The following is a 25741-nucleotide window of genomic DNA, read 5'->3' as shown; positions in this document are numbered from 1 at the left end:
GATGTTAAAGAGAAAAAGGCGTCCCTCAAAATCCAAATTTCATTACTTAACTGTATGTCCTAAGTGTTAAGGTGCAATGCTTTTAAGATTTTGATGATTGTGATTTAAAGCAAAATTAGGTAAGATACCGTGGTTTATGTGATTTATTAGGGATACATCTCCTTTAGGAAATAGCATTTTGGCATGTTGAGGGTGAAAGAACCTTTTGCTTGTCTCTGTTGTATTATTAGCATGTGCACTAAGGATTTTGCTCTGCTTAAAATATAGTAGTCCCCTTTAAAACAAAGTAGAAAAGTGACTCTCTTTAGTTTGGTAATAAGTAGTGAAAAAATACTAATAATTTTCCTTGACCTGTAGAAATTCAGTCTCAACTAATACTTGTCTACTACTTACATTATTTTTATTGGGGATTTTTTTTACTCTAAATCACTTGATTTAGAGTTGTGGGCTGAGATGTGTAAAGTGCATGGTGGTAAAATATTAGTGGTCAAACAGCAAACTTTGACTTTTCTTTGTAATAGTATGTCATGTGAGTAGAAATAAACAGAGCATGATAGAAAAGAAGGTATTGATGGTGACTGTAATGATAAAAGGCACCTGAACATTCATGAAACACTGAAATTAAATACCATCTCCTGACCCATACTGGAATGTTGGTCCTTCTGCAACTTCCCTGAATATAATTTAAAGGAAAATGCTAGTACTGACAAAGCATGTTATAATGCACAAAGCGAATCTTTATTTGTCCTTTTTTAAAAGGGGGTGAATCAGAAAACTTTTGCAAAGTAGTCTCTGGAGATATCAGAATGATAAACCATCAGCGAAAGCCATTTGTAACACATCTTTCTGCCTGCCTTAATGTGTGGCTCTGCTCTGCAAAGGAACTTTGTAAGAATGAAGCTTGACAGACACTGAGTGATATCCGGGTGAAACTTCTATTGAAGACGAGATAATCTGGGGAGCACCTTTAATGTTCAAAGCCAAAGATTTTGGATACCTTACTGTTACTACTTACTCTTCCTTCAGTGTGGTTCCATGTATTTCATTTTATTCACAGCTTTGAAGGCAGTTCAATTACTGCATGGTTCTGTATTTGTAAAACATTTCCTTTGATGTATGAGGCAAACAAGAGTCTTACATCAGTTTGTTGTCCCACAGAGGGGCTGATCCTTTGAGGCTGGGAGAATTAACTTGTGCTTTTCCACTGGAATTCTTGGATATGGTTGGAAAAGTTGTGTGAAATAGGTTTTTAAAAGTAAGAAGTTTTGCAAAAAGTACCATTTATTTAATGCATAACTGCTTTAAGCAGTGGGTATAGATAGTTTAGTTCAGTTTCTAAGGGCTTACTCTTTCATTAGCTTTAAGAGTGCACGGGTGGCTTAGACTAGGTGTTTTTTGCCCTGACACAGGGAAGGAATGTAGTGTTTCAAGTGGAGAACAGTAGCTTAAAACATAGCTGTAGGTATCTAGATCCCAATGAATTTTTGCAGTCTTATCCCTTGTGCTCTGTACATTTCAAAGTGTGACTGGTGTGTCTGAATGGACAGTGTGCAAGGAATGTACAGGAATTGTTTGTGCATTTCAGAAGTATTTGAAAGGCGAAATAAATATTTAAAAAGCAGGTCTTTCTGTAAGTGCCCCTGATGGATAAATAAATATGTGATGATTTATGACTTACTGTTCAAAGTTGAGGAGAAGGAAAGGAGGAAATCAGCTTAGTGATAGCAGGTGATCTGGTGAAAGGACGACATAAAATACCTTATTCAAACCTGTGCTGTGACTACTTCAGAGATACTCAATGGAACTTATTATAGTGCCTAATCTACAGTTTTCTTGGATAACAAGAAAAAATAGTATTATGAACAATTTTTAGATGTCAAGACCAGGATGAAAGTGTAGGAAGTGGTTTTTTATTATTATTATTATTATGGAAGGAATATTTTTTCAAGTAAAAAAAAATACAGTGAACTACTGAATGAAAATGGTGTGGAATTAGAAAAAAAAATTTTGCTAATTAGGCTGGATATTATTAGTTATTTTTAATTTCATTTTTTCCTTTTCTGTTCCTAGGTCCTGTGCTGTTGCCCATGGCACAATCATCTAGATAAATATTTTCTTTTTCTGACTCCTGTAGTGCCTTTTGCCCTGTCCTCACAGTTTGTAACAGAGCTGATAAAACTATTTTCTTCACTTATCTTACTATCCACTTGCATCACTTTGAAGCTGTCTTCATAGACCTTTCTGTAGGCTTGAGGCTTAATGTAGATTTAGAACTGCAAGTGCAGCAATACCAGGTGTCCAAAACCAGAAACTAACAACAACCTTAGAAGTTTTATCTTTTGAGCACTGGGACTTTTTGGTGTTTTTTAGTGTTTTCATCTTTGTTTTAGTGGAGATAGCATTTGCATTTAAAATTTTGCTAGGATAAGCCTATTTGAAGTGCTTGCTATTTCCACAATTATTCTTAAACACTGCCTGAATTTTATTGTTATAGCTGGAGTGCAGCTCATGTATGTTTTATTCTTGCATTGTGCACAGATGCTTACATTTCTACTCTTTTCCTTGATGATTTAGGAAAGCACTAGAAATAAAATAATTGGTCTCACTGTTGAACAGTTTCCAAAGCCAAGAAAATGCTGTGCATAATTTCCTTAACAGAGTCATAGTGAAGTTACTTTTTTGTTTTCTGTTTTTCTAATGTAATAGAACTCAAAGGCGGAAGAGAAAATCAGGTTTGGTATTTGAAAATATCAAAACTAGCATTGGCTTTTGCAATTATCCACTCAAAACCACCAGGGAAGAGTTGCAAAGAATACACTGAGCACCTTGCCAAAACTGTATCCGAACAAGATTTTGGATGGAAATCAAAAGTTGAAGTGCTGGAAGCTGAAGTTCTTCGATTACGTCAGGAACTTCTTTTGAACAAGATCTGTCCAAGATTCTGCTTGGAAAATGGTAAGTTTCTGAAATAAGTTCTGACTATGTTGCAGTAGCAAGGAAACAAACAGCTTTCATGTTGCCTGCACCATTTCTTGTACCTAGATATGAGAGTCTTTAGTGTACAGCTTTCTATTTTTCCCAAAGCTCTGAAGTAGTAGAACACTTAATTTGTAATGGGATTGAGCTTGGGAATTTGATGCTTACTCAGAACTTCTTACATTTTTAACTTTCAGAATCAATATGTATCATATGGAATAATTCAAGACCAAATTGTCAATACAAACTGTTACCCTATAACCTCAGAGACACTAGTTTGCAAGAATACTGATGTAACCTATTTACATTTGGAACATGTCTTAAAGATATATTGCATATTTTTTTACCACTTTAAAGATGCTTAATATCAGAATTTCAGCCTGATGTGTTGAAAGCATGAATCCCTAATATGTATAACAGGAAGGTTGGGCAGGCAAAGGACTGTATGTCTGCTATCTCTGTTAATGTATTTAGACTGCAGATACTGTGAATGTTTATTATGACATATGATAAAATTTTGTGAGTCTGATACTGTAGGATTCAGGAAAGCTGTTAGTTAAAGAATAAGAAAAAAAAAAGAAAAAAAAAAAGATGAGCTCAAACAGCACTGTCTCTCTGACTTGTGCATGTTGAGTGAGTCCTTCTCACTCTGAGATATCAATGGCACAGGATGAGCTTGGAAATCGGGCAGTAGGGGATGTCTCCAGGCTCTGGGGAGATACTTCCCCCAGGAGATGGAGGTCACAATGCTCTGGGCTGAAGGAGAGAGACAGCTCACTGTTGAGGGGATCTCTAAAATCAAAATGTATAGCTAGTTGCTTTATGACTTGAGATTTTTAGAAGGTTCCCTGATAGAAAACTTGATGAGGCTTTACTGGAATGGTTTTGTACTGAAACGGTAACTTCTTTATTTACTTGTGAAAAGATTTCTGGATTCTAACTTTAACTGAGAGGGCAGATGTATTAGACTTTAGCTAGAAGCTCTAATATTTTTTTTTTTTTATAATAGACCTTTCTTTCTAGAGAAGTGAATTAATGACTATTCATACTTAGTTATTGTTTGTATGTCTGTTCTCTGCATCCTGTTCCAAACATGAAGTTTATTTGAGTAAAAGTAACTTTCAAGCTGGTCTTTCGAACAGGTGTCTTAATGTTACAAAGAACTGGTTCCATATGATGCATATGATCAGGAGAGATTTATTAACATCTAATGTCTGGAGAGGATATTCTAATTGTGGATTAAGCAGAATGTACCAAATGCTAGAAACAAAATCAATCCATCTGCAGCTTCTGTGTTCCAAGTGTAACTTCTTAAAGATTCTTTACCCCAAGCTGTTGAACTGAGCAATACTGGTATGTCACTTGCCAAAGTAAGCTCTTTTAGTTGCAAGATAGGCAGAGGAAAGCAACTGTCCCTGGCAAATAACACTTCTTTCAAAGGATGTTAATTTTCATTGCCCTAGTCACAGTGAAGTTTGTTCACAGGCCTAAAATGTGATAAATCTTGTCTAATTTTAGATGTCTGCAGCTGCACTAAATTTTCTGTGCTTTCTTCATTATCTGTACAGGGAAATGGCATGCTTACTCTAAAATTTATGGTACACTTGACCCATTGCGATATTCACTAATATGGATATGGTGAATTGTCCACAAAAGACGTTCCTCTCCATTCTGCTAGCAATAGGCTGAGTGGCTTAGAAAAAGTCCCATGATTCCCAAATCACTTCAGTAAGCTGCTCTTCATAGATAGCTCTTTTTATTTTTTTATGGTCTCAGCAGCCTGTTCAAACATAACCTGGGTAGCTGACCAAGTCTCATTTTTCAGTGAAGCCAAACTTTAATTTCAGTCTATGTTTAGCTAATGGGATCATAAATAGTAGAGATGAGTATGTGGTATCTATATCCCTTTAGTTTCTCCAGGGTACAAAACCAACACCCTACTAATTTGAAGGATTAGCATGTAGCTGCTTTTCCCTTCAAATGTTTGTTTATATTTACGATTACACTGTAGATAAACTTGTTAGACAGAAAACCTTTTGACATTTGAAATATCTATGGGAGTTTACATCAGCCCCACCTGCATCATATGCTGGCCAAGAGGAATAGGGCATAGTCTTTCCCTTCAGTTTCTCTTAACCACTTGGGTGTAAGAGAGCAAAAATATGTGGAAGACCTGAACTGTATCATAATTTCTATTTCTTCATACAGGTTTTCCTTAACATTGAAAGGATACTTTCGAGCTCTTGGAGTCTAACTTTGAGATGGCCATGTTTTGTGATACTTCTTTCTTTTGACTGTTTTGTTTTGTTTTTCCCCTCCTTCTTAAACCTTGGTATGACATGTGAATTCTTCTGATAATGGATTTGAGCCATATGTTCTTTTGGAAAGAATATGTTCTTCATCAGACAGATGTAACTGCTGAGTGAGCATTCATGGTTACAGTTACATTGGAGACTACAATGCTCAGTCTCTTGCTTTTGAGTAAAGAAAGATCGTTACTGACACCTGACGGGATATCTGTTGGTGAGATCTGTGCACTCTTCTGATGATCAAGTTGATGATGTATATTAATAGCAGAACACCTGTGGTTGACATTTAAAGGGGGGTGGTTGTAGAAGCAAAGCCTACCTGAAATAGGGGCCACTCCACCACTGACATCTTCTGCTCTGGGGGGAAAAAAGTTTCCTCTCGTGTGTTGTGCCAGTTTTGAGATTTTTCAAGCCCATGGAGATTAGAAGCTAAAGGGTGGCTACTGCTGAGATAGGAAGGCACAAGGAGCTTGAATCTAAGTTGAGAGGAAAAGTGGTATAAGTGGTGTTCCATCCTGTTCACCTGAAGGCTACTATAGATCCATCAAGCCATTGTTATGGTTTGTTGTTGATGGTATATTGCCCAAGTTTACTACCTAATATCACACCAGAGAAGTTCTCTTTAGGGCCAAGGATAACTGGGCTTGTTCTTAGGGCCAGATATTCTACAGATATCGTGGATCCTTTTCCTCCTCCATCCATTTCTCCAGCCTTGTTTTTGGAGCTGGTGTTCTGCTTAAAACAATGCAACCTTTTAAAACAATTCAAACCCTCAGCTTTTCTTTGGCTTTCTTGTGTTCTGCTTAACAGCTCTATAGGTGAAAGAACAGCAGGGTTTCACAAAATCCACCAGTGGAAGATCTCATGCAGCAAGGATCAGATACTGCACTTGTGTCTGCTGCTGCCTATTGAGAGCTGAAGAGTTTGAGTCCTTCAGCCAAGGTTCGCTTTGCAGCTGTATCTTCCCTGCTCTGCATTCTGAGTGTGAGAGCTTTCCTCTCCCACCTGCTGTTTGTAATAATAATTGTAGGTCTTTCAGAGGCTTCAGGAATGATTAGAGACTGCCCATGGAGTTTTATTTCCCTGATGTGAGAAATTTGTGAGCTCTTTGAAGCTGTGATGTGTGTTTTCCTTCTCCACATAAAGTTGCACACAGTATGGATGCACAAGCACATGAAGGAGAAAAAACAAAGTATCCATTTTTAAAGATATGTTGTCTAGATTATTTTTGTCCCACCTGACGAGTTCTTTGTCCTCAGAGACCCCAAAAAAGTTTGAGGTTCCTCGCTGAGGGGAAGGAGCATGCTTTGCTACAGGTAAACTGGTGGTATGGGTTGTTAAAGTTTAATGTGTTTATAAAATTGCTGTGGTATATATTCACTGACTGTGCTGTGTCTGGAAGTTCCTTATTTGACTTAACGTGCAGCTGTCTTTCTGAATACAAGGACACTGGTATTCCTTTTACATGGTGCTGCTTTTGGCTGTACGTCAGCTGTCCAAGGAGGAAAAGCAAATCTTTTCGTAATTGTCTGGTCATTATTTTTCACCTTGCCAGTATTGTCCTGACAGTTATGCCTATGGGTAGAAAAAAAATCAAATTTCCTATTAATCAAAGTTTCTTGCCTTTCTTTGATTCAGATTGAAATTTCACAGAAAGAAGGAAATTCGGTGGTGTTATTCTGAGAATAAGAATATAAAATATTTGAGCATTCTCTTGTCACTTTGCTTTGGAGCTACATGAAAATACATAAGGTCTTACAAAGCATTGATGAATTGATAGATTCATGGATTGAAGCACCTGTCCTCTAAGACAAATTCCTTAGCTCATCAAATCAACAATCATATTGTTTCTTGGCAGCCTCTGTTAAAGAGATCTGAAAAGCCTGCAGCTGTTACTCCATCCTAAGAAGGCATAAATGCAATACTCTACCCTTTTTTGCCAAGCATGTATTTTAGGAATGACAATTTAGAGGACAGATGTTTATTGCCTTGGTTGCTTTAGGCTGATACTCTTGAAGGGTTCCAAATCAGTTATCCAGGGTAAATATTTAGCAAAACTTGTATCGAGTATGTGTTCTCTCTTCCTTAGCTTCACCTTCAATCTTGGTTCATGTTCTTCCCTTCTTATGGAGTGGATAGGAATTTACTGAACTGCTCGCTTCTCTAATTAAAATAAATAAATAAATAAACAAACTAGATTCTCCCCCTCCTTTTTTTTTTTTAGAATTAGTTTATTCTTCCTTTTATAGATAATTTACAGTAGAACTTCATCTGCCATGCCCTGAAGTCCCATCCTGTGTTCTTAGCCTCCACAGTAGCATATAGCTGCCAGCCCACCCTACCATAGTGTGTCTGTGTGTTTAGGGAAATGCTGAACTCTGAGTCAGAATGTGATTAATGTGAATGTCTGATTTTTAACTATGTCCTGAGGCTGTGTTTGACTTCTCAGGGTACTAAATTCTGCTTCCTGTGTCAAGACATTTGAAGCAACTTGTATCTCTTTAGGGAATAAGAGCCAGAGACAAAAAGAATTTGTTACCTCCTGCTTCGCTCCTTAACTTGGTGTGTTTCTTGAGGCATTTAGATGTACATGTGGAAAAAGGGACCAATTTCCTTTGTAGATAGTATGAATGAAGACACTTCAGTCTCCTCTCTTCTTGCTGGAAGCTCAGACTTGTTGCAAAAGCAGAAACATATAGAATTGGAACCAACCAGCTCATCAGCTGAAGTAAAACTGATTATAAATGATACACAACTCCAGTTTACCAGCAGCCTTGTTTTGGGCCACAGAATTCAGCCATATCTTCCCTTTCCACTTCCCTGTAAGTCATGGCTTGGGTGTTTCTTGCTCAGTAGGGAGAGTCAGAAACTCTGGGTGCTCAGCTTAAAGCCCCAGCATTTCCTTGGTGGGCAAAGAAGGGATCAGATAAGTCCTGCTTTGATGAGAGCAGGAAGAGTGATAGCCAGTCAAAATCTTTTTTGAATAATTTGATTTCAAACCTCTGGAAGGGCAGAACTCTCTGCCATAACTTAAATAACTTGTGATGTTTCTTATTCCTGCTTACATTAAAAGGAGCGGTGGGAGAACATAATTGATAATAGATTTTTTTTTTAAGCTCATTTTCAAAGAGAAACCAGTCAGATGAATTCAGAAAGATCAGACCAAAACATATGCAGATTCCTCAGAGAATACGTTATCTGCAGCCTCATAAAGGAATCTTCCTCGTTAGTGGAGGGAGCAGCAGCAGTCCAAATCAGACTGAATAATAATGATAAAAACATATTAGTCTATTAGGAGAAATTACTTCCCTCCCCAGAAAGAAGATGAAATGGTGTGAAATGTTTACAGCTGCCCTGAATAGCACTTACCAAAGGCATGGTAGTAAGGTAGAGGAATATAGACTAGAATTTCTAAGTTATCATGGTATGTTTATGTAAAAGCTATTTCTTCAGGTCAATATGTTTGAAAGAGCTGCTGTTACAGATTGCTGTGTCCTGTCACCACTTTTCTCCCTCCTGGTATTTGGCAGGAAGCAAGGAATGCAAAAAAATGACAGTTACAGAGGAATAGTCAACCTCTGAGGGGTATCTTTGGCTTCTTTCTTTTTCTAGCTTCCTTCTTCCGAGGTGAGAGGATTCTCCATTGGGCAGCAGTCAACACTTAGTTTGATGTCACCATGGAAAACATATCTGATTATTTTTGTCTGGTGTTTAGGGAATGTGATGTTTCTGCCTAAAAAGATTCTTCCTCCTTCCCTCTGCGTGCCTCCCCCCTGCCCCCCCTGAAAAGGTGGCCTTCTCTCCATACAGACACATAAGGGCAGCCCAGTCTAAGTGTCATCTCAGCATTTTCTCTAAGGCCTGATGGTGTCAGACAGACAGTATTTCAAAAATGAACTATTTGACATCTTAAGTGTACTAGTGTACTCCCATGCTTCTACCAATGGTACTAATGCAAGTAGGCCAGCATTGCAAGTAATGTCTCACAACCTAAAAAGTATTTATTTTTTTAGGAGGGGAGCAGGGAATTGAGAACAGATACGTGAGATGACAAAAATGAAGTTAAAATGTGTTTAGCACAGATTTATGGGAACATGGCTCTTGGAATATGATGATGAGATAAATCTGTTCCCCATAATTGTAGTGACACAATGGGGAACTTTATGAAAGCTGAGGCCTTTTCAGGATAATTAAATAAGTTAATTTGCAATCTGGAAAAAGCACCAGCTGGAGTGTAATGATTCATTGAAATCTCAGAGTACTGCTCCTTCCATGGATAACAGGTCTGTTTTGGTTGTGGAAACTTTCTCCCTTTGAAAGCAGATGCTGTCTATCTTATCAGATGGCATTGCTACAGCTGTTCTAAGCACAAACTTGGGGCAAAGGGACCCAAGCAGCATCCTTTTCTTTCCAGGTTTCTGTATAAGGAACCTATTTGGAGGCAAAAACAACCCAATTGTCCCAGCAAGAGAAATATACTATTTTATAAATTCCCCCTGTAGATCAAGTTCCTGATAAGATGCATAGTGATTTTTAGGAATAAGGCTCATAAAAGCAAGGGGGATTCCTAATTTAGTGTAGATTCATTTCCTTTCTTCTGGGTAACAGAATTATAGTTTTGGGGAAAACTGAATGTATATGGTAAAAACAGGTTATGAAGTGTGGCCATGGCAATTAGGATCCCCTTGCCTATAAGTCTACTGTGGGGAGCTAAGGATCAGTCAAATTTTTCTCTGGAAATACACAATCACAGAATGGTTGAGGTTGGAAGAGACGACTGGAGGTCATCTTGTCCAACTCCCTTGTCAAGCAGGGCCACCTAAAGCCAGTTGTGCAGGACCGTGTCCAGACAGCTTTTGAGTATCTCTAAGAATGGAGATTCCACAACCTCTTCGGGCAACCTTAACCTAACTCAAACTTAGATTTGAGTTCCTCAAGCAGACCTTTGTTTGTGGGCTTCTGGATATATAAACAAAAAAGCCAAATATTTATACCATGTTGTATTCAAGAAAAGAGATGTTTTTAGGAATGTACACCCTAGCTGATTTCTTAGGGAGTCCACCTCATATCAGCCTTCAGCTCATTACAGTTGCACCCAGATCACTGCTGCCTGCATTGGCTGATACTTCTTGTCTCTTAGAGAAGCTCTGTTTGACGATGCAAAGCATTTTTAATAAGACATAGTACTTATAGTTCAGTACTACCAGTTCAGATGGGTAGTCTTCATAGGTAACATTAATTCACTTACTATCTTGAAATATCCCCTATCTAGCTTAGAACTCAAATTTTAGTCATTGCATTGAGATGGTCAATATTGTAAAGCAGATCTTTTGTTGTGAAAGCTGCTTGATGAGTATTAACTGACCCAAATCTGTATGTTCGTCACCTGATTATTGATCCTTCCATATCTTTACTGCAAGTATTCTTTATTTGACTTGAACTACAAAGGATTTGTGCTGTCTTCTACAGAAATCCCCTAAAAATGAATGTTTATATCCTCAAAATCCTTCTCGGTTCTTAGTGAATTCTAAACGTTTAGATGCTTTATATAAGCAAAATCCCTAACAAATTGAAGTATATGCTTCTAAGCCTTCCGAGAAGCATTTAAATCCTGGCATTGAACAATTAATTTGAGAATTTTAGATACTCAGTCCTATGTTCATTTCTGTGAAATTATTCCTAAATGGGAAAAGTATGTCAGCATGAAATACCTTAGCTTTAAGCAGAAGAGTTTTCTTTTCCAAGCTGGTTATAAAAAAAAAAAAAAAAAGGAAATACAGAAGCAAAGTGTGGGTTACATGGCTTCTAAAATGTCTCCATTTGGAGAATCCTGGAAGCTTTTTATTATTTTTTTTGTTATTATTTCAAAGTGTTCAAATATGTGAGACAAAATTTCTTTGCTTTGATATATACAGAAGTTTGGCTTGGTTCCAGATCAGGACAACAATGGTGTGCTAAACACATAGGAGTTCATGAGGGAGGAGAGTGAGTTGTTTTTTCTCAACCAGTCAGCTTGGTTAGTAATGAAAACAGCAGAATAGAGACAGGCTTGCACATGAAGAAAAGGTAAAGAAAACAGTTAATAAGTATGAGAAGATTTTTTTTTTTTTTTTTTAAGAAGAGAATAAACTTGATTCATTGTTCATGGAAGGTGCACTTGTAACAAACCAATCAGTGAAGACTAAATGAAGAATTACAGAGTCCTGAAAAATGCAGAAGTGGAGAACTGAACATAGTAGGAAAAAATATGAATAATTTCACATATGTTTTCATTTCCTTTTAGAAGTTACTGACTGAACACCTTCTTGGAAAGAAGAATGCAGTATCATCAAAGGGGTTTCTAACATTGTCTCATTTTTAATTGTCTTTTTATTTTTTTCTTTTAGATGTGGAACTGAGCCTATCAATTGTAACTGAGTTTTAAGAGAGCTTTACGTGTCAAACGTCATTGGGTTTGATTTTCAAGTGATAATCCATGTGTGTGCTTACAAAGTGAGAGAATATAAACAATGCCTAATGCTTGAAACTGAAGTAATTTTTTCTTTGCAGAATTCAAGTCATCTCTTCACTTTGTTTCTTACATCTGCCACCTTCAAGCCCATTTTCTGTTCTGCAGTCCTTGCTGGTTGTGTAACTGCAGATATATTAAGTTTTTCAAAAGACTTGAAGGCCATTTCACGATTCCACAGCAATTTCATCAGATGGGGACCCTTATTCCGTTTTTAAATTTTGAACTACATACAGCGTGTGGCCTTCCTCATTCTAACACCGTCCGGTCTGTGGCAGCCAGTAGCGCAGGTGTCGGACAAAGCGTCTTCCACCGCCCCTGCTTCTGCTACATGGGTATTACAGATGCTGCCTCTCTTACTCTGCGTTGGGTAGGACCAGGAGCTGGGTCATTCCCTTCTCTCTTCACAGCTCTGAGAAACCTTATGAGGTACTGCTGCCAGCAGGCACTTGGGAGACAAAAGGTGTTTTCCTGTCCTGATGAAGCAACTGGCTCTTCCTGCTCCTTTTCTTGTCCCTGAACTGATTCTTGGTGTCTGTGTTAAGGTGGCTATTCAGAAGTGAGAGAATTCATTTGGGAGATGGGGTGGACTCTGGTGTTTGCCAGAGCTCTGCTTCCTCAGGACTGCTTGAAGGCACCACAGTATCTAATCGTAAGTGAGATTGGCATCTCACTCCCCTGATGAGAGCCTCTGTGTTCTGTGGTCCCACAGCAGTATGTGCATTTGAGTTCTTATGCTTCACAGAAGAAGTGCCTACAAACCTTGCTTACATACTATACACAGTATGCAAGTCACTCCCTTGTCCCTTGAGTGACTGCTGGTTTTCAGGCCAGACACTTTCTGCAGTGGTTGATAGGTGTAGTTCTTCAGTCTTTGCACCCCAAGGCTGTTCTTGTGACCGTATCTTGCTTTGTTTGGGGAGCACGTAATTCTGATTTTCAGCTCAGGATCTTAATGTAGTAAGGAGCTAAAGGGACTTAAGAATTTAAATGTTTCCTGAATCTGATGTGACATATTTAAGGAGGCTGTAAAATTGCTCATGACCAGATATTTCATTACCTATATAAAGGCATTGTAAAATTTTGTGGTTAGTTTATCATGTGCACTAAATTTTCATATTTCTTGTTCCTGTATATTTATAGTCAAATGTTTTTGAAATTACTGTTTAAAGATTATTGTTAGCATAAGGCAGGCTTAATACTGTTCCTCTTTTTTTTTTTGTACTTGATAACCACATGGTGTGAACATCAAGACTGCTTTCTCATTTAAATAGTAGGTAAGTACAAAGTGATTAGTTTACCTTCTTTCAAGAAATAAATGATAAGCTGTTTCTAGACATTTTGAGGGAAATAATGAGTATTTCCTGGTGGGTGATTTATTTATTTTTTTAAAAGATAACTTCCACCTCCTCCCCAAATGACTAGAACATATAAATAACTGAACATTTTTAAAGCATTTTGTATTATTCGTTTAACTGGAAATATGCTGCTATTGGGGACTTACTATAACAGGGTTTTCTGGAAGCTCATCATGGGACAGGAGTTTGATATCTCAGTGAGTAGGAACTGGAGCATAAATGTAACATTGTCTCCTACTGGTAGGAGTTTTATTGAATATGCTACCTCTTTTATTTGGGGACAGTCTGGAGTTTGGTTCCTACTGGTATCTCTATATTACTCTGTTCTTCCCTTTTTCCTCTCTTTCCGTCTCCTTTCTTTCACCTCTGCTATTTTTTTCTTTTCCTTCGACAAGAGAATCGGCGAACATACATATGGTTTTTTGCACGTAGTTCTTGCTTTGATTCTTTTGACTCCTGGCATTACATCCTCATGAGCAATTTTCATATTGCCCCATGGGATGAAGAACAGGAACAAAACATCCACATAGTGAAACTCACAGTAGATGGATTCCCTAGAATGGCTTCCTTTCCTTAAACAGTACCAAAAACAACTTTCAATTTTTTTTTTTCTGGAATGTCTTTTGCTCAAAACCTTAGGGATAGAAGACATGAAAGATTGATGACTGTTTTTGTTAGTCAGACCATGGGAAGTGTGCTTTGCTTCTTTGCTTGCTTTCAAAGTCTGGGTATGCAGGGCATTTAGGAACAATGTTAATATATAAGATGCTAGGCTGGCCTTACAAGCCCTGCTTTTCCTACCTCCTGGAAATGTCGGTTGATTTCCCTACAGTTAGCCCTTTCATTGTGAGTCAAGTGGTATCAATTCCTGTTCAATTTTGAGTGTGTCTGAATGTTAAAGGCATGAAACTCAACGATAAATAAATAAACCACATTTCCAGTGTTGATCTTAGTAGTAATACCCTCATTGGATGATCTGGTATGTTTTCAGAGACTGAAGTAATGGTTAGAATTCAATTTGAAATTGTGCATTTAATGAAGTCTGTATAAACTTTTTTGAGTAGTGTTTTTTTAGTGTACAGAATACTGTAGATTGCTGCCTAGTGATGTTTTCTGTGTTAAAAATGTTTTTTTTTAACTTGCCATGAAATATAACATTTATTTCCTGTCAGGCCAAACGATCTATAAAATCTTTTTATTAATTTAAGAATACAAACACAGAGGAGTACGGTATTGCTTTACATCCTTGTGGAAAATATGAACACTGTATGCATGTTTTTTAAGAGAGAAGCAGTTTGTGGCTGTGCCCCAGTAAGCAGGGTACAGCCAGGAGTTGGTCAGATGGGGTTCTAGCCTTGCCTCATGGCACAGAGATGTTTATGTGTGTTGGTCTTCCGCTTCTCTGCTCTCATGTCTCTTGCTTGTTTTGAGTGTAATCTTTTGACATAGGTAGCATGTAGCACAGAGGGAGTCTGTTGTCAGCTAGTACTAAGTTATGCCCAGAGGCACTGACTTAAATATATCTAATGTGTGAAACAGGATGACAGAGAATCTACAATAGTGTACGAATATAATTTAATGGTGTAAATGCAATGCATATCTTCTGTAACGTAGTTTTTCTGTCTTTGAAGAAGATGGTATGAGATAGGTGGTGACTGGAGAAATTTTTTATTCTGAATATTTTTCTTTGTTAAATAATAAAAAACTCAAGTGTAATGTTCTGTTCAACTTTGTCTCTGTTAGAATTCCTTACCTGACTTGGGGAGAAAGAGTACACGTAAAGGATGAGATCTTATTTGATGCAGTTATAGTAACAGACCTTCACTGTCTTATAAAAACAGTCTGAGTTCTTGAGAATAAAAGTAGTGAAAAAGTTTGGAGGGCCAGAAATTTATATGCATTTCCTTCCGTGGGAATTAATGGGAGTATAGATGTCCACTTAAATTATATATGTGAAAACTGAAAACTGTCAGGAATTTTAAACTCAAAATTACTGTTCATGTTGCTATGAGCATAAAACATCTTGTTCACAGGTAGATACTACCTTCTGAAAGTTTTGACTTTCATTTAAAAATGTCACCTTCTTCCACAGCTAAATTCAAGTCAGGGGAAGTTCTTGGTGAGCAAGCATACATATGTATTATGTGATTTTTGTGTGGAAGCAAAAGGAGAAAGCATATATGACACTTCCCATAAGTATGTATTTAAGTGTTACGTAAATGTAACTTTTACATCTGTGTTTCAGGAAAACCAGATGCCTCTGCTGAAATTCTTCTGGATCAGGAATGTATAAACCCTATGAGTTACTCAAGCCAGCTAGAAGACTCTGGATGTGATGTCTCTAATGACTATGCATTCGATTCTTTAGGCATAGCTTCTGATTTTCACCAATCAGAGCATAATGTCAACACTTCTAAATGTTCATTGGAAAGAGTTCCCCCATTGAATCTTTGCTGTACTGGCAAGGAGGAATCTCTGACTGCTCCAGTGCAGTTTTTGCAACATCTGCTTGAAATAAGAAAACTGTCAGAAGGAGGAATTCTTCAAGCAAACTTCACACAGCTTGAGAATGATTCTTTCACCATATGGAATTCGGTGTCTCAGTTGCTTGATGGACTGACTGTTTTTTACAACAGTCCTAAATTTCCAGTTTCAAATGTTCTTACTGAAGCGGTTTGTGTTTTGATCAGTTTAATAACTGATACTAAATTATCTAATCATGTTTTGAAGAAGTGTTTCAAGAAACTGGAAGAATTTAAGAAAAACCTAATTCAGATTATTTTAAGAAACAGCAGTGTCAATAGGGTAAGTTTAAAACATCTTCCATCTTTACTACACCATTTCAGTATACTGTAATACTCTCCTGGTTTTAAGCACTTTTTTTAATATTAGTTTGTCTTACTATATTTTGAAGAGTACTTCTCAGAAATTTTTGTGATTGCTCTTTCTTGTGATATGTACAATAAATACTCTAAAGCATTTTAAAAAGTTCTTGCTCATGCATGCAAGTTCTAGTCTGTTCGTGAGTATAGGACTTTAAAAAAACTGTTAAAAAGGCAGATTAAAACAACTTTATAGAAAATATGAGACAAAACCACATTGTTCCTCTTGCTATATGAAGATATTTTGTAGATATTCAGAAAGTAATGACTATACAATTTTTTTTATTCTTTCTTGTGCACCTAGATTAAATAGGTTGGTTTGCTTCCGAAGATCTCTGTCACTCTCTGGACATTTGCAAATTTGTGTTTTAAAAATAAATCGGCAAATGAGTGAAGAACTCAGAAATAGCATGTCCCCGGCACAAACAGCAAATAGGACTGAATTGCATTTTGTCTGTATTCATCATTCTGCTTTGTTCCATGCATCATCTTGTTAGTTTCCTCATTCGACTGAAATATCCCTAGTCTGTCTTCACAAGAGTTCTCATAAGTAATGAATTCCATTGTATGTCTTAGGAATTTTGGTTTTCATTCTGTCTTTTAGAGTAACTTGGAACAGACATGATGGTGGAATTGTTTGAGAATTAAACTTACCAATTTAGCGTATGTAACTGCACTACCATTATAGTAAATGAAGATCGTATCCCTATAATCCATGGAGACTAAAGAATGCTGACCAGGTACTAGGTCCCTATTTTAGGATGAGCTTTAAAGTTGCCTTTAGCAAAATGAGAGCCTGGGCATCCGCTACACCTGTGGACAGATTTACCCATTTGTCTTAATTTAAAATGAATCCCACTCACTATGTATTAAGTATTTACCCCAGAATGTAAATATCAAACAAATATTATTACCAAACTAAAGGGGGGAGCGGGAGGGTGTGTGGATATGCCTGTATTTTGGTTAGAAAGTGTTCAGAAGGAAATCTTGATATACTGAAGCTTTTCCAGGACTAGAGCCTTCCGTCTCTAATACCAGGGTGCTTTCTATTTCAGCGTTGCCATGGTGTGATACTTAGTTTTTAATTAGAGGTGTCCCTGGCCAGTGTTTTGAAAGGATGTGAGCATACATACCATTTGTGTGGTAGCAGGAATAGAGTCATGCAGGTGTGACTCCTTTTATTTTTTTGTGTGATTACAGGATACAGAACAAAGAAAACTTGAGCAGGCATTCATTAAGGACTTCTTCATAGTTGATGATGTCCAGTGTTTCCACCTGTTCCCCTCCTCTACCTGAATGGGAAGTTAATAAATAATTAAAATAATGTTAATTGTAGGAGAGCAACCAAGAGGTTTTCCAGAGAGGGATTACTTGTTGATTGGAGGAACCTGGCAAAGGTTAAGTGAGAGGTGCCACATCTTAAATGAGAGAGAATATCCTGATAGATCAGGGATGTTTCAAGTCTGCAAAGTGCTTTTATAAATCATTCAGGAAGGGTGGAGTATGTCCACATAATTTGCAAGTGGCATCTTTTCTCTGAATAACTTCACTGAAACAGATGGCTTTTTATGAGATGTTTTATATCTTGCTTCCACCAAAATATTGACTTAACAGTCGTTCCTATCAGCAGCCATTACTTCAATCAAACAGATTCAGAGAGTTTAAAAATTGTATAAACTAATTATTAAGGGATAATTGTGGTAGTTTCCAGATTTGTAGGGAAAAAGGGAAAACGTTGTCTGTAGTAATTGCAATGTTTATAAAGATTTATTGAAAAATCCTTTTTAGAGGTTTGGTTTTCTTTAAAATAAATAAACATGTAGAATTCAGAATTAGTAGTGGAAATTGTATAACTAATTCTTCATGTGCTGTGTACCAGATATCTCCCAGGAACACTTTATGCTTCAGTTTTAATCATCACTGTTTACTCAAGTGGTGATTGAAATATCAAGATTATAGGTTTAAAATAAAATTACCATTAATTACAAGGCTGTCATCTGCAAAGAGTGGCAAACGGTATGAATTTTGGTTCCAGGAGGATGCTTAAATCCGTCCAATATTAAAACATTAGAAATTTTGTTGTATCTAACCTTACTAACTGTCAAAAAGCATTTGTACAGACAGTCACCAATGCAGCTATAGTATTTAACACAACTTTCCCTTTGCCATCTTCACCTATAAAACTGTCAGGAGCTGTCAAGCAGGACAAAGGGCTGTGAGAAACACCTTAAAAAGTGAACAAAGAGAGAAATGGCTGTGGATTACACTTAACACCTCATCTTCAAAAGCAATCCCAGCATTTTGCAGGGCAAATTAAATAACTCAAAAAACCTTTAAGAATTGGAAAAGAGATAATTATCTCTACGTTAGATGTAAAGGAAGAAAAACAGCAGCAGAATTGCATGCTGTAACTGTTGAGTTCTATTTGACATGTTTCTAATTATAAAAGCACTGGAAGCTGTAGGAACCAGCAAAGGCATATACTGAGAGCTTTTCTGCCTGGATTCAGTTGCCTAAAACTGTGCACTTTGGATAGAATTTTCGACCTGAAACTCCAAATTGATGTGAGTATCAAAAGGAAAAAAAAAAAATCTATCATTTAGGATATGACAGCTAAAATAAAAGGAAATATTACTCGAAATATAAAACCATTTAAGTCAAAGGACTACAAATAAAAGTAGCCTCTTGAACTTCCCTTTTTAATTTTTCTGTTCTCCCTCCATGTTTGGAGAGCAGCTCAGAAGTCTGCACACAGCTGTCAGACACACAATCTTTTGGAGGAAGCCTTCTGGAAAGGGCCTTAAGTCACGGCTGCTAAGGGTGAAGCATGAATGCTCTGAGGTTAAATCATCTGCTCAAAGGCCTGTCTCTGCACATGCTCCTGGGATGCCACGAAAAATCTTGTGAGGATCCTGTGTCTAAATCTGGTACAGATAAGCTCTTGCTGTCCTGTTGCAAAATCTGTGATAGTCGCTGCTGATCTATGGAGCAAGCACTTTGTCACCAGTTTTTGAGTCCTCAGCACTGAGGCTCTTGGAGGTTTGTGTGGGTGTGTGGCTGTTGGTGCATCGCGTTTCGATGTGCAAATTGTTCATTCATGTTGAGTCACTCCGCTGTCAGCAGAACCACTGTCCTATTTATGCAGGTTCTTTGCAAGTCCTGCTTTCAAGCAGTCGGAAGTGTATTATAAGAAAACTGTGAGACTGTATTCAGTTTGCGGAGCCACTTATTCTACTTCTCAAATGGACTGTTCTCTACCACCTGACAAAACATCGGAAAACATTTCCCATGGAGAAGTTCTGCAGGGTCTATGGTATGCGATTACAGCTCAGTGGAGTAGAAACTTTGTCTCTTCTCCTTCAGAAAGGAAGCACAGGAACACTTTTTTTCCTTAATCCACCCATTTGGGATTTGACAACAGCTATCTCCATCCACCTCCACAGGGACAGAGCGAATGTGCATCTCTTCTGCTCCCAGATTCATCACTTGCTCACTGGCGCTGAGATGTGCCTGTTCTGTTGAGGTTTGTCTCTGTTGTCCAGGATGTATTGGAACAAGGGATCATTTCTCCTATATCAGAAAAATGCAACCGTCAGAGGCACTGGGGATTCCCAACTCCCTGTGCTGTTCAGAATAGCATGGTTTATGTTTCTGGTGAAGGTTTTGCACAGCTCATTGCAGTAGGGCACTTCAGAGAGGACACTAAATTCCTTTTACATGGGCAGTGTCCTGAATCCTGCTGGAAGCCTTCTGTAGGGAACTTGAGCTGGCTGTAGTATATGGAATTAGCTTTAAAAGTAAAATCCCTTTAACAGAAGTTAAGATACTTCATACACATCTTATTTACATCTCTCATATATACAGCCGTGTAAAACTTCAGAACAATTATTGTTAAGGAATTTAGAGTCTCACTTGTTACTTTGGAGATGGAAGAAAAATACTTTTATATCTTGCTTCTTTCAGTGCAGTTCAGCTGTATTCAAAGCTGTCATGGCCAAATACAGTCACAGGGTGCTGCATTACACAGGGTTTATGTGATGTGTTCCCTAGTGGTGTCACACTAGTTTATCAGCATTCTTGACAGAAGTTCAGTTCACTGGTTGTACTTCTTCTAGGTGCAGCTGATACTGTAATTTGGAGGATGGCTAATGCATCAATTACGTCCCAGAAGATCCTGGCCTTCACCCTGGGTTCTGTACAGAGATTTGTGTCTGTTTGTTGGACTTCCTGTTTTAAGGAATTAATCGAAACACTAAAATGGAAGACAATGGTATATTGCCTTCAGGATTCTCGAGCAAAGTCGAGCTGTGTAGGGCTCTCAGAATACACTGCTTTCTGGTGCCTCGTTCCTGTTCAACAAATACCTCATCCATCTGCCCCACCTCACTCATAATCTCTTTCAAACAAGATGCAGATGGAAAAGAGATGTGTTTTGGTGAACTGTGGTTGTTTGCTTCTTCTCATAGTATGTTTAAAACATCAATACTGACTTCAAAGATGCTGTCAAGAGTCATGAATTGCCTGCTTTGTTCAAACAAAGCAAAAAAAAAAAAAGCCATGTGTTATTTCCTTCCTTTTTTTTAATGCTTGTCCCCTTTGGAAATTTGCTACCCTACCTTTAGGGTAGTTGTTCTGAAGTTGTTTTGTATTAACAGTGTCTGAATGGATACCGAGACATGAACATAGTCTTTAGGAACTTTTCCTATCCTGTTTGGGACTTTACTGCCTGTTTTCATTTTTCTCTCTCTTATGTTCCATCGAAAAATCTTTATGTAGAATTTTGCAAATGCTTAAATATTACTGTTGATATATTTAGGAGAAAAGCAAATGCAAGAATTCCGAGTAGTAGTTTAATGCCTTTGTTGTCCCAAAAGTGGGGTCGTTTACCTGGTGTGCGAGACACCAATATACACACAGAGCAGAGGTATTTTATTCCAATTCAAGACCAAAAAAGACCACCCCCCTCCTTTGTTATCAATTAATATGTATAATATATTGAAATAATCGGGGAGCTGCTAAAGTCCTGATGATCTCCCCCTGCTGCCTTTACCTTTCCCCCAGTTACGGAAGATCTTTGCTGACCTCATGCCTATTAGCAATTATTCAGCTTTCGGAGCCTCCTGGGGTAGGATATTCCCTTCTTACCCGACTTTTAGTTCTTCAGGGGCACAGTTGTTAGCAAGGCATGCATTGGTTATACAAAGGGTATCCTGTTTCACAAGACCTTTGTGGCCTTTTTCAGGTGGCTTAAGTACATCACCTTTACCAGATGTTTGTGTGAGAAAGGATTCACAATTCTTCATGAAAAAAACAAGTTGAACTGTAGTACAGTGAAAAGCAGAAAGAGAGAAATGTTTGAATCTCATTGGCAATTATAAAATGAAATGTGTGGAAATGTGCTTGTGCAGTTGAAAAAGTACACATTAATCAGAACCATAGTTTTGAATCTTTTCTTATCTAGGATACAATTTGTATGATTCATTAATGACTGAAATTGCCTGGAAGAGAGTAATCATGAACTTATTCCAATGGTTTTAATACATGCAGCAGTATGTATTTAATACATGCTCCAACTAGTTGCGGGTAACAATAAATTCCCCCAGCCGTGTATAGTTTGCAGTATCTTGTCAGCAACTGCCAGGACAGTATTTAACTCATTAGTTTACAAGAGTCTTGCCTGCTCAGGGACAAATAAGATCTAAAAATAGTTATTCGTGTCACTAGTGGTTCCCAAGTATAAAACTAGTGGGCCTCAGTTTTCCTAAATTAATTGAGTCCCAAGGGGAATATCATGGCTCTTGAGACATGGTGCATTTTCATCAGCCGAAGAATTTTGCTTACCTAGTGGAAGAGCAGTTCATTCATATGAATATTAAAATGTGTTGCCAGGATTTTATGGTCTAGTAAGAGTCAATGTTTGAATCTCTTGATTGTTGAATTAAATTTTCTCAGCAATCTGTTGTCCTATGTAGAGAGCCATTTAAGTCAAATGGTAATCAAAATCCATTGTTTTGTAAATCACAACAGTCTAAAGCAATCACCAAACTGACTGACTCTCATTTACTTCGGTAAAGCGGATCATAGGAGTAACTAGACAGGAATGAATGAAAGGAAATTTTGTCTGCCTCTTAGACTTTTGTCCACCTTCCTTCCTCAGCCAGCCTCAGCTGGTATACATTAGGCACTAAAGCTACAATTATTGAAGAGTTACAGGATGAAGTTAGCAGGATTTTTTTTTTTACCATTAGGGCAAAAAAGTCTTACTCATGTTTCCCAGCCTACCTGTAAAACTCTTTTGTCAGGACTGTCTCTTCCTAATGATAAATACTGTCATTGCCTGTTTTTAGTCAAGTAATTAACTAGTATTCAGGGTATTACAGATTATTTCCACTAGGAGGAGAAAAAAGGGATGTAATAGGCCTTTGCTGTTCTTTTGATTTACAAATTAAATATATGGGGGCCCTTAACGCAAGAATACAGGAAGTTCTTGGTTTTGTCAAATATGGTAGGAAATACATATCAAAAGCTGTTTGTTTGTTTATTTCTTTCCTCTGCCCCCAGTCTCTCTCCAGTGAATGCTTTCTATTAAAGCTCTCTTAACTTCCTGTAGCATCGCATTAGCACTTTCATTTTGCTGCTTTGGCATCTCTGTGATATTTGCAGCCAAGACCATGTGGAACAGCAACATCAAAGCCCATCCCTCAGTCCTTCACTTATCATGCCTGTGTAAAGCACTTGAATTCTGTCTAGGCCTTGTTTTCTGTTATTCTAGCCATGTTATTGAACAAAAGGACCTAAAATTGTTGTATTTTTTTGGTCTCAGGGGTACCATATAGGTCGTTATTCAAAAGGATGATATGACCACGTTAGCTCCATCACATCATTACTTACCTCAGCTCTTTAGTTCCGTTCTGGTCACTTCCAGATAGAGGTGTAGGGCTGTTCCTGCTGAAAGGATTGTCTTTCTCTGCATGGAAAAATTCAGTTTGTTGCTTTTGACAGATATGGTACTTTTTTTTGTCTTGGGGGAAAATCACCTCTTACATCCTCTAGTTTTTGAAGGTGGCTGTATATCCTAAGGAGTTTTTGGTAATCGTCCTCAACTGGTGCTTAAAATGTGTGTACATGCTTTAATAATGAGAATCTTGGGGTTCCTCTGTTCTTTTGCCTGTTTACTAATGAACCTTTCCTCATAGCTTAAATTTGTCATGCTTCTTCTCTAGGAAGTATTTTTGTGTGCCCAGACAGGGTGTGTGTTTGTGTTATGGTGATAGGATAGAAATGAAAAGTAAGCTCTGTAGAGCCTGTTATCTACAGCCAGTTGCAAAGACAGTTGAGTATTCCTTGACTAACTTTTTAGTGCTTAGCTCCTGCAGTGAAATCTACAACCCTAAACAAGGTACCTCTGTTCTTCCTAGGTATGCATGCCAGATACTTGGCATCTTTAAGTAGTATTCAAAGTAGCTCACACGTTGTGGGCAAGAGGGAAGAAGAGTGAAGGATTGGGAAATAAACATCTGAAATCCATTTTCATTTGCAGGGACTGTCTGTGAAACTTAGACGCTTAAATGAGACATTGAGTTACATCCCTAAGCTTCTTTAAGGATGACTAGCTCAACCTTTAGTTTAAAAACCTAAAAGCTAAAGAATATCTGTTTTCTGTAATTTATCCAGTGACTTTTTCTAAGCAGTCCTCAGTTTAAAAATTTGAATCCATAACTCCTCTGCTTTGAGTGAGCTCACACTTGTTGCTTACTGTCTTCTGCATTCATTAACATGGCTTGGCAATTCAGCATCACCAAGCAGATAGGCAGTTCTTCACTCCTGTAGACCAGGACTAGTTAAGAAGGAGTAATCAAGAGTAATATAAATTTTAATCTCTCAGGCAGGGAAGACTTTATATCTAGAGCTGCTTCTTCGTAATCAATAGAATGTTTACAGCAGGTATTAAAAAAAAAAGGGCAGCAATAACATGAGTTGTCTGAGTGGCAGCTGTTGTGATGCTGTTTGTTTAACTGGGATTGATACTGTCTTCCTGTTGACAGTATTTACTGGATCCAGCCTCTTGGATGAATTAGATATCTAGTTGCCTAATTCATGAATCCCAAGGAGATGCAGACGTTCTTGATCTCTGCCAAGATAGCATTGCTTAAAGTAAATTAATTGGTGAAAACTGTGATGCGAGCAGGATCCCAAGTGTCTTCAGTAGTTTGCTGGATTTCTTTATACATCAGTTTGTATTTAAGTCTTCAGATGAACTGAGGACTTGTGTGTTTGTGTGTCCTCAAGGAAAGTGTTCCCTTTTCTGTAAAGGTGATTGGGGTGAGATGACATAAGCAAGGTACTTGCTTTTAGTGTATGGAAATGGATATTACCATTTTGAGGTAGACGCTAAATTAAACGTGACAGTGATTTGCAGGCCTGAATTCCTCTAAGGACATCCAGGTTGTGCTTTAGTTTTGGGTTGGGGGTTTTTGTTTGGTTGGTTTGCTTTTCTTTGTTGCTTTTTAAAAACCAGAAACTCACAACAGGGTCTGTGATATGTATTTTATTCCATCAACTAGGTGTCATTGTTTTATATATCTTATCCAACTCAAGAGAATGTAAGGTGCTCAAAATGGGAAAGACAAGGTAAGTCTTTATTCTATGAAACTGAAAGAAAAAAAAGTGAAATAACTTTAGAATCAAAGGCTTAGAGATGGTATTACTGTAACTGTAGAATTTCTAATAAAGCATGCTCTATGTTTGAAAGTGAAGGTTAAGAGGAAGTTACCTGGATAGTAGTTTTATCTCAATAACATACAAAGCTTTATAACAGAGTTAAAAGAAAAGAATAATTAAAGATTTAGAGATAAATGGTATGAAATGCAACATGAGTTTACCAGAGGTAAATTGTGGCAGAACAACGTAAGAGCATTCTTTGTAAAATAAACCCTGTTTACAGATGGGAGATTTGATAGCTTTTATCTATCTGGTGTTCAGTAAAGCATTTGTTATGGAACTCATGCTAGAAAAATGTTAATGAAACTGAAAAAGGTGTTCTTTAATGCTTTAATCTTCTGTAGTTGGATAAGAAAGCAGCTAGAGAAGTAGCAGCAAGTTGTGCTGCGTACTGGGTGTTTGTACTTGACAGGAAGGGAGGGGAAAGGTTTGTGTATGTCAGTCAATCAGAGGACGTGCTACTTAAGGGTAGTCCAGTCTCTGCAGGTGCGCTGGGTCTGGTCTGAGTCTTTCCTCCTTACTTCAGCAGTAACAGCCTTCCCTTGTGCAGGGAAGGAGAGGGTAAACACCTAGGAAATAGTCTGGGAAATTTACTTTTGCCAGAGGGCTTGGTGATGTGAAGAAGCAGTAAGGGAGGAGGGGAATAGGAAGATGGCTGCAGGCATGTCTCTCCTTCACAGCAGTTTCTGTGGGGTCTCATCTCTCCTCCTTGCTGATGTGGCAGCAGCAGTTGACTTGACTTAGTTTAGCCTGTGGACAGGAGCAAGCGATGCACTGATTACTGCCTGCTTTGCTAGGGAACTGGTATCGGGTTGGATAAAAGCATATATGGAGCCAGAGGGACCCTGCTGATCAGTAAATCAGAGAGTGACTTTCAGGCAGCCACAAAGAAATAAACCTAAGAAAGATATTTTCAATTTGCGAGTGGAAAAAATCGCACCTTCACACTCCCAGTCTGACATACAAGCTTCATGGTCAGCAAAGATG

General features: G+C 37.9%; 1 protein-coding gene across 1 annotated transcript in view; it reads left to right on the top strand.

Moving 5' to 3' along the window:
• Positions 1-25741, top strand: part of MEI4 (meiotic double-stranded break formation protein 4) — a 72570-nt gene that overhangs the window by 5905 nt on the left and 40924 nt on the right. Inside the window, exons 3-4 of the mRNA XM_052781952.1 lie at positions 2707-2955; positions 15397-15956. Coding sequence (XP_052637912.1) covers positions 2707-2955; positions 15397-15956 — 809 coding nt within the window. The remainder of the gene's footprint in view (positions 1-2706; positions 2956-15396; positions 15957-25741) is intronic.

The sequence above is a fragment of the Harpia harpyja genome, chromosome 3, assembly GCF_026419915.1.
Source record: "Harpia harpyja isolate bHarHar1 chromosome 3, bHarHar1 primary haplotype, whole genome shotgun sequence".
Taxonomy (NCBI): domain Eukaryota; kingdom Metazoa; phylum Chordata; class Aves; order Accipitriformes; family Accipitridae; genus Harpia; species Harpia harpyja.
This window is presented reverse-complemented; position numbering and strand designations above follow the sequence as displayed.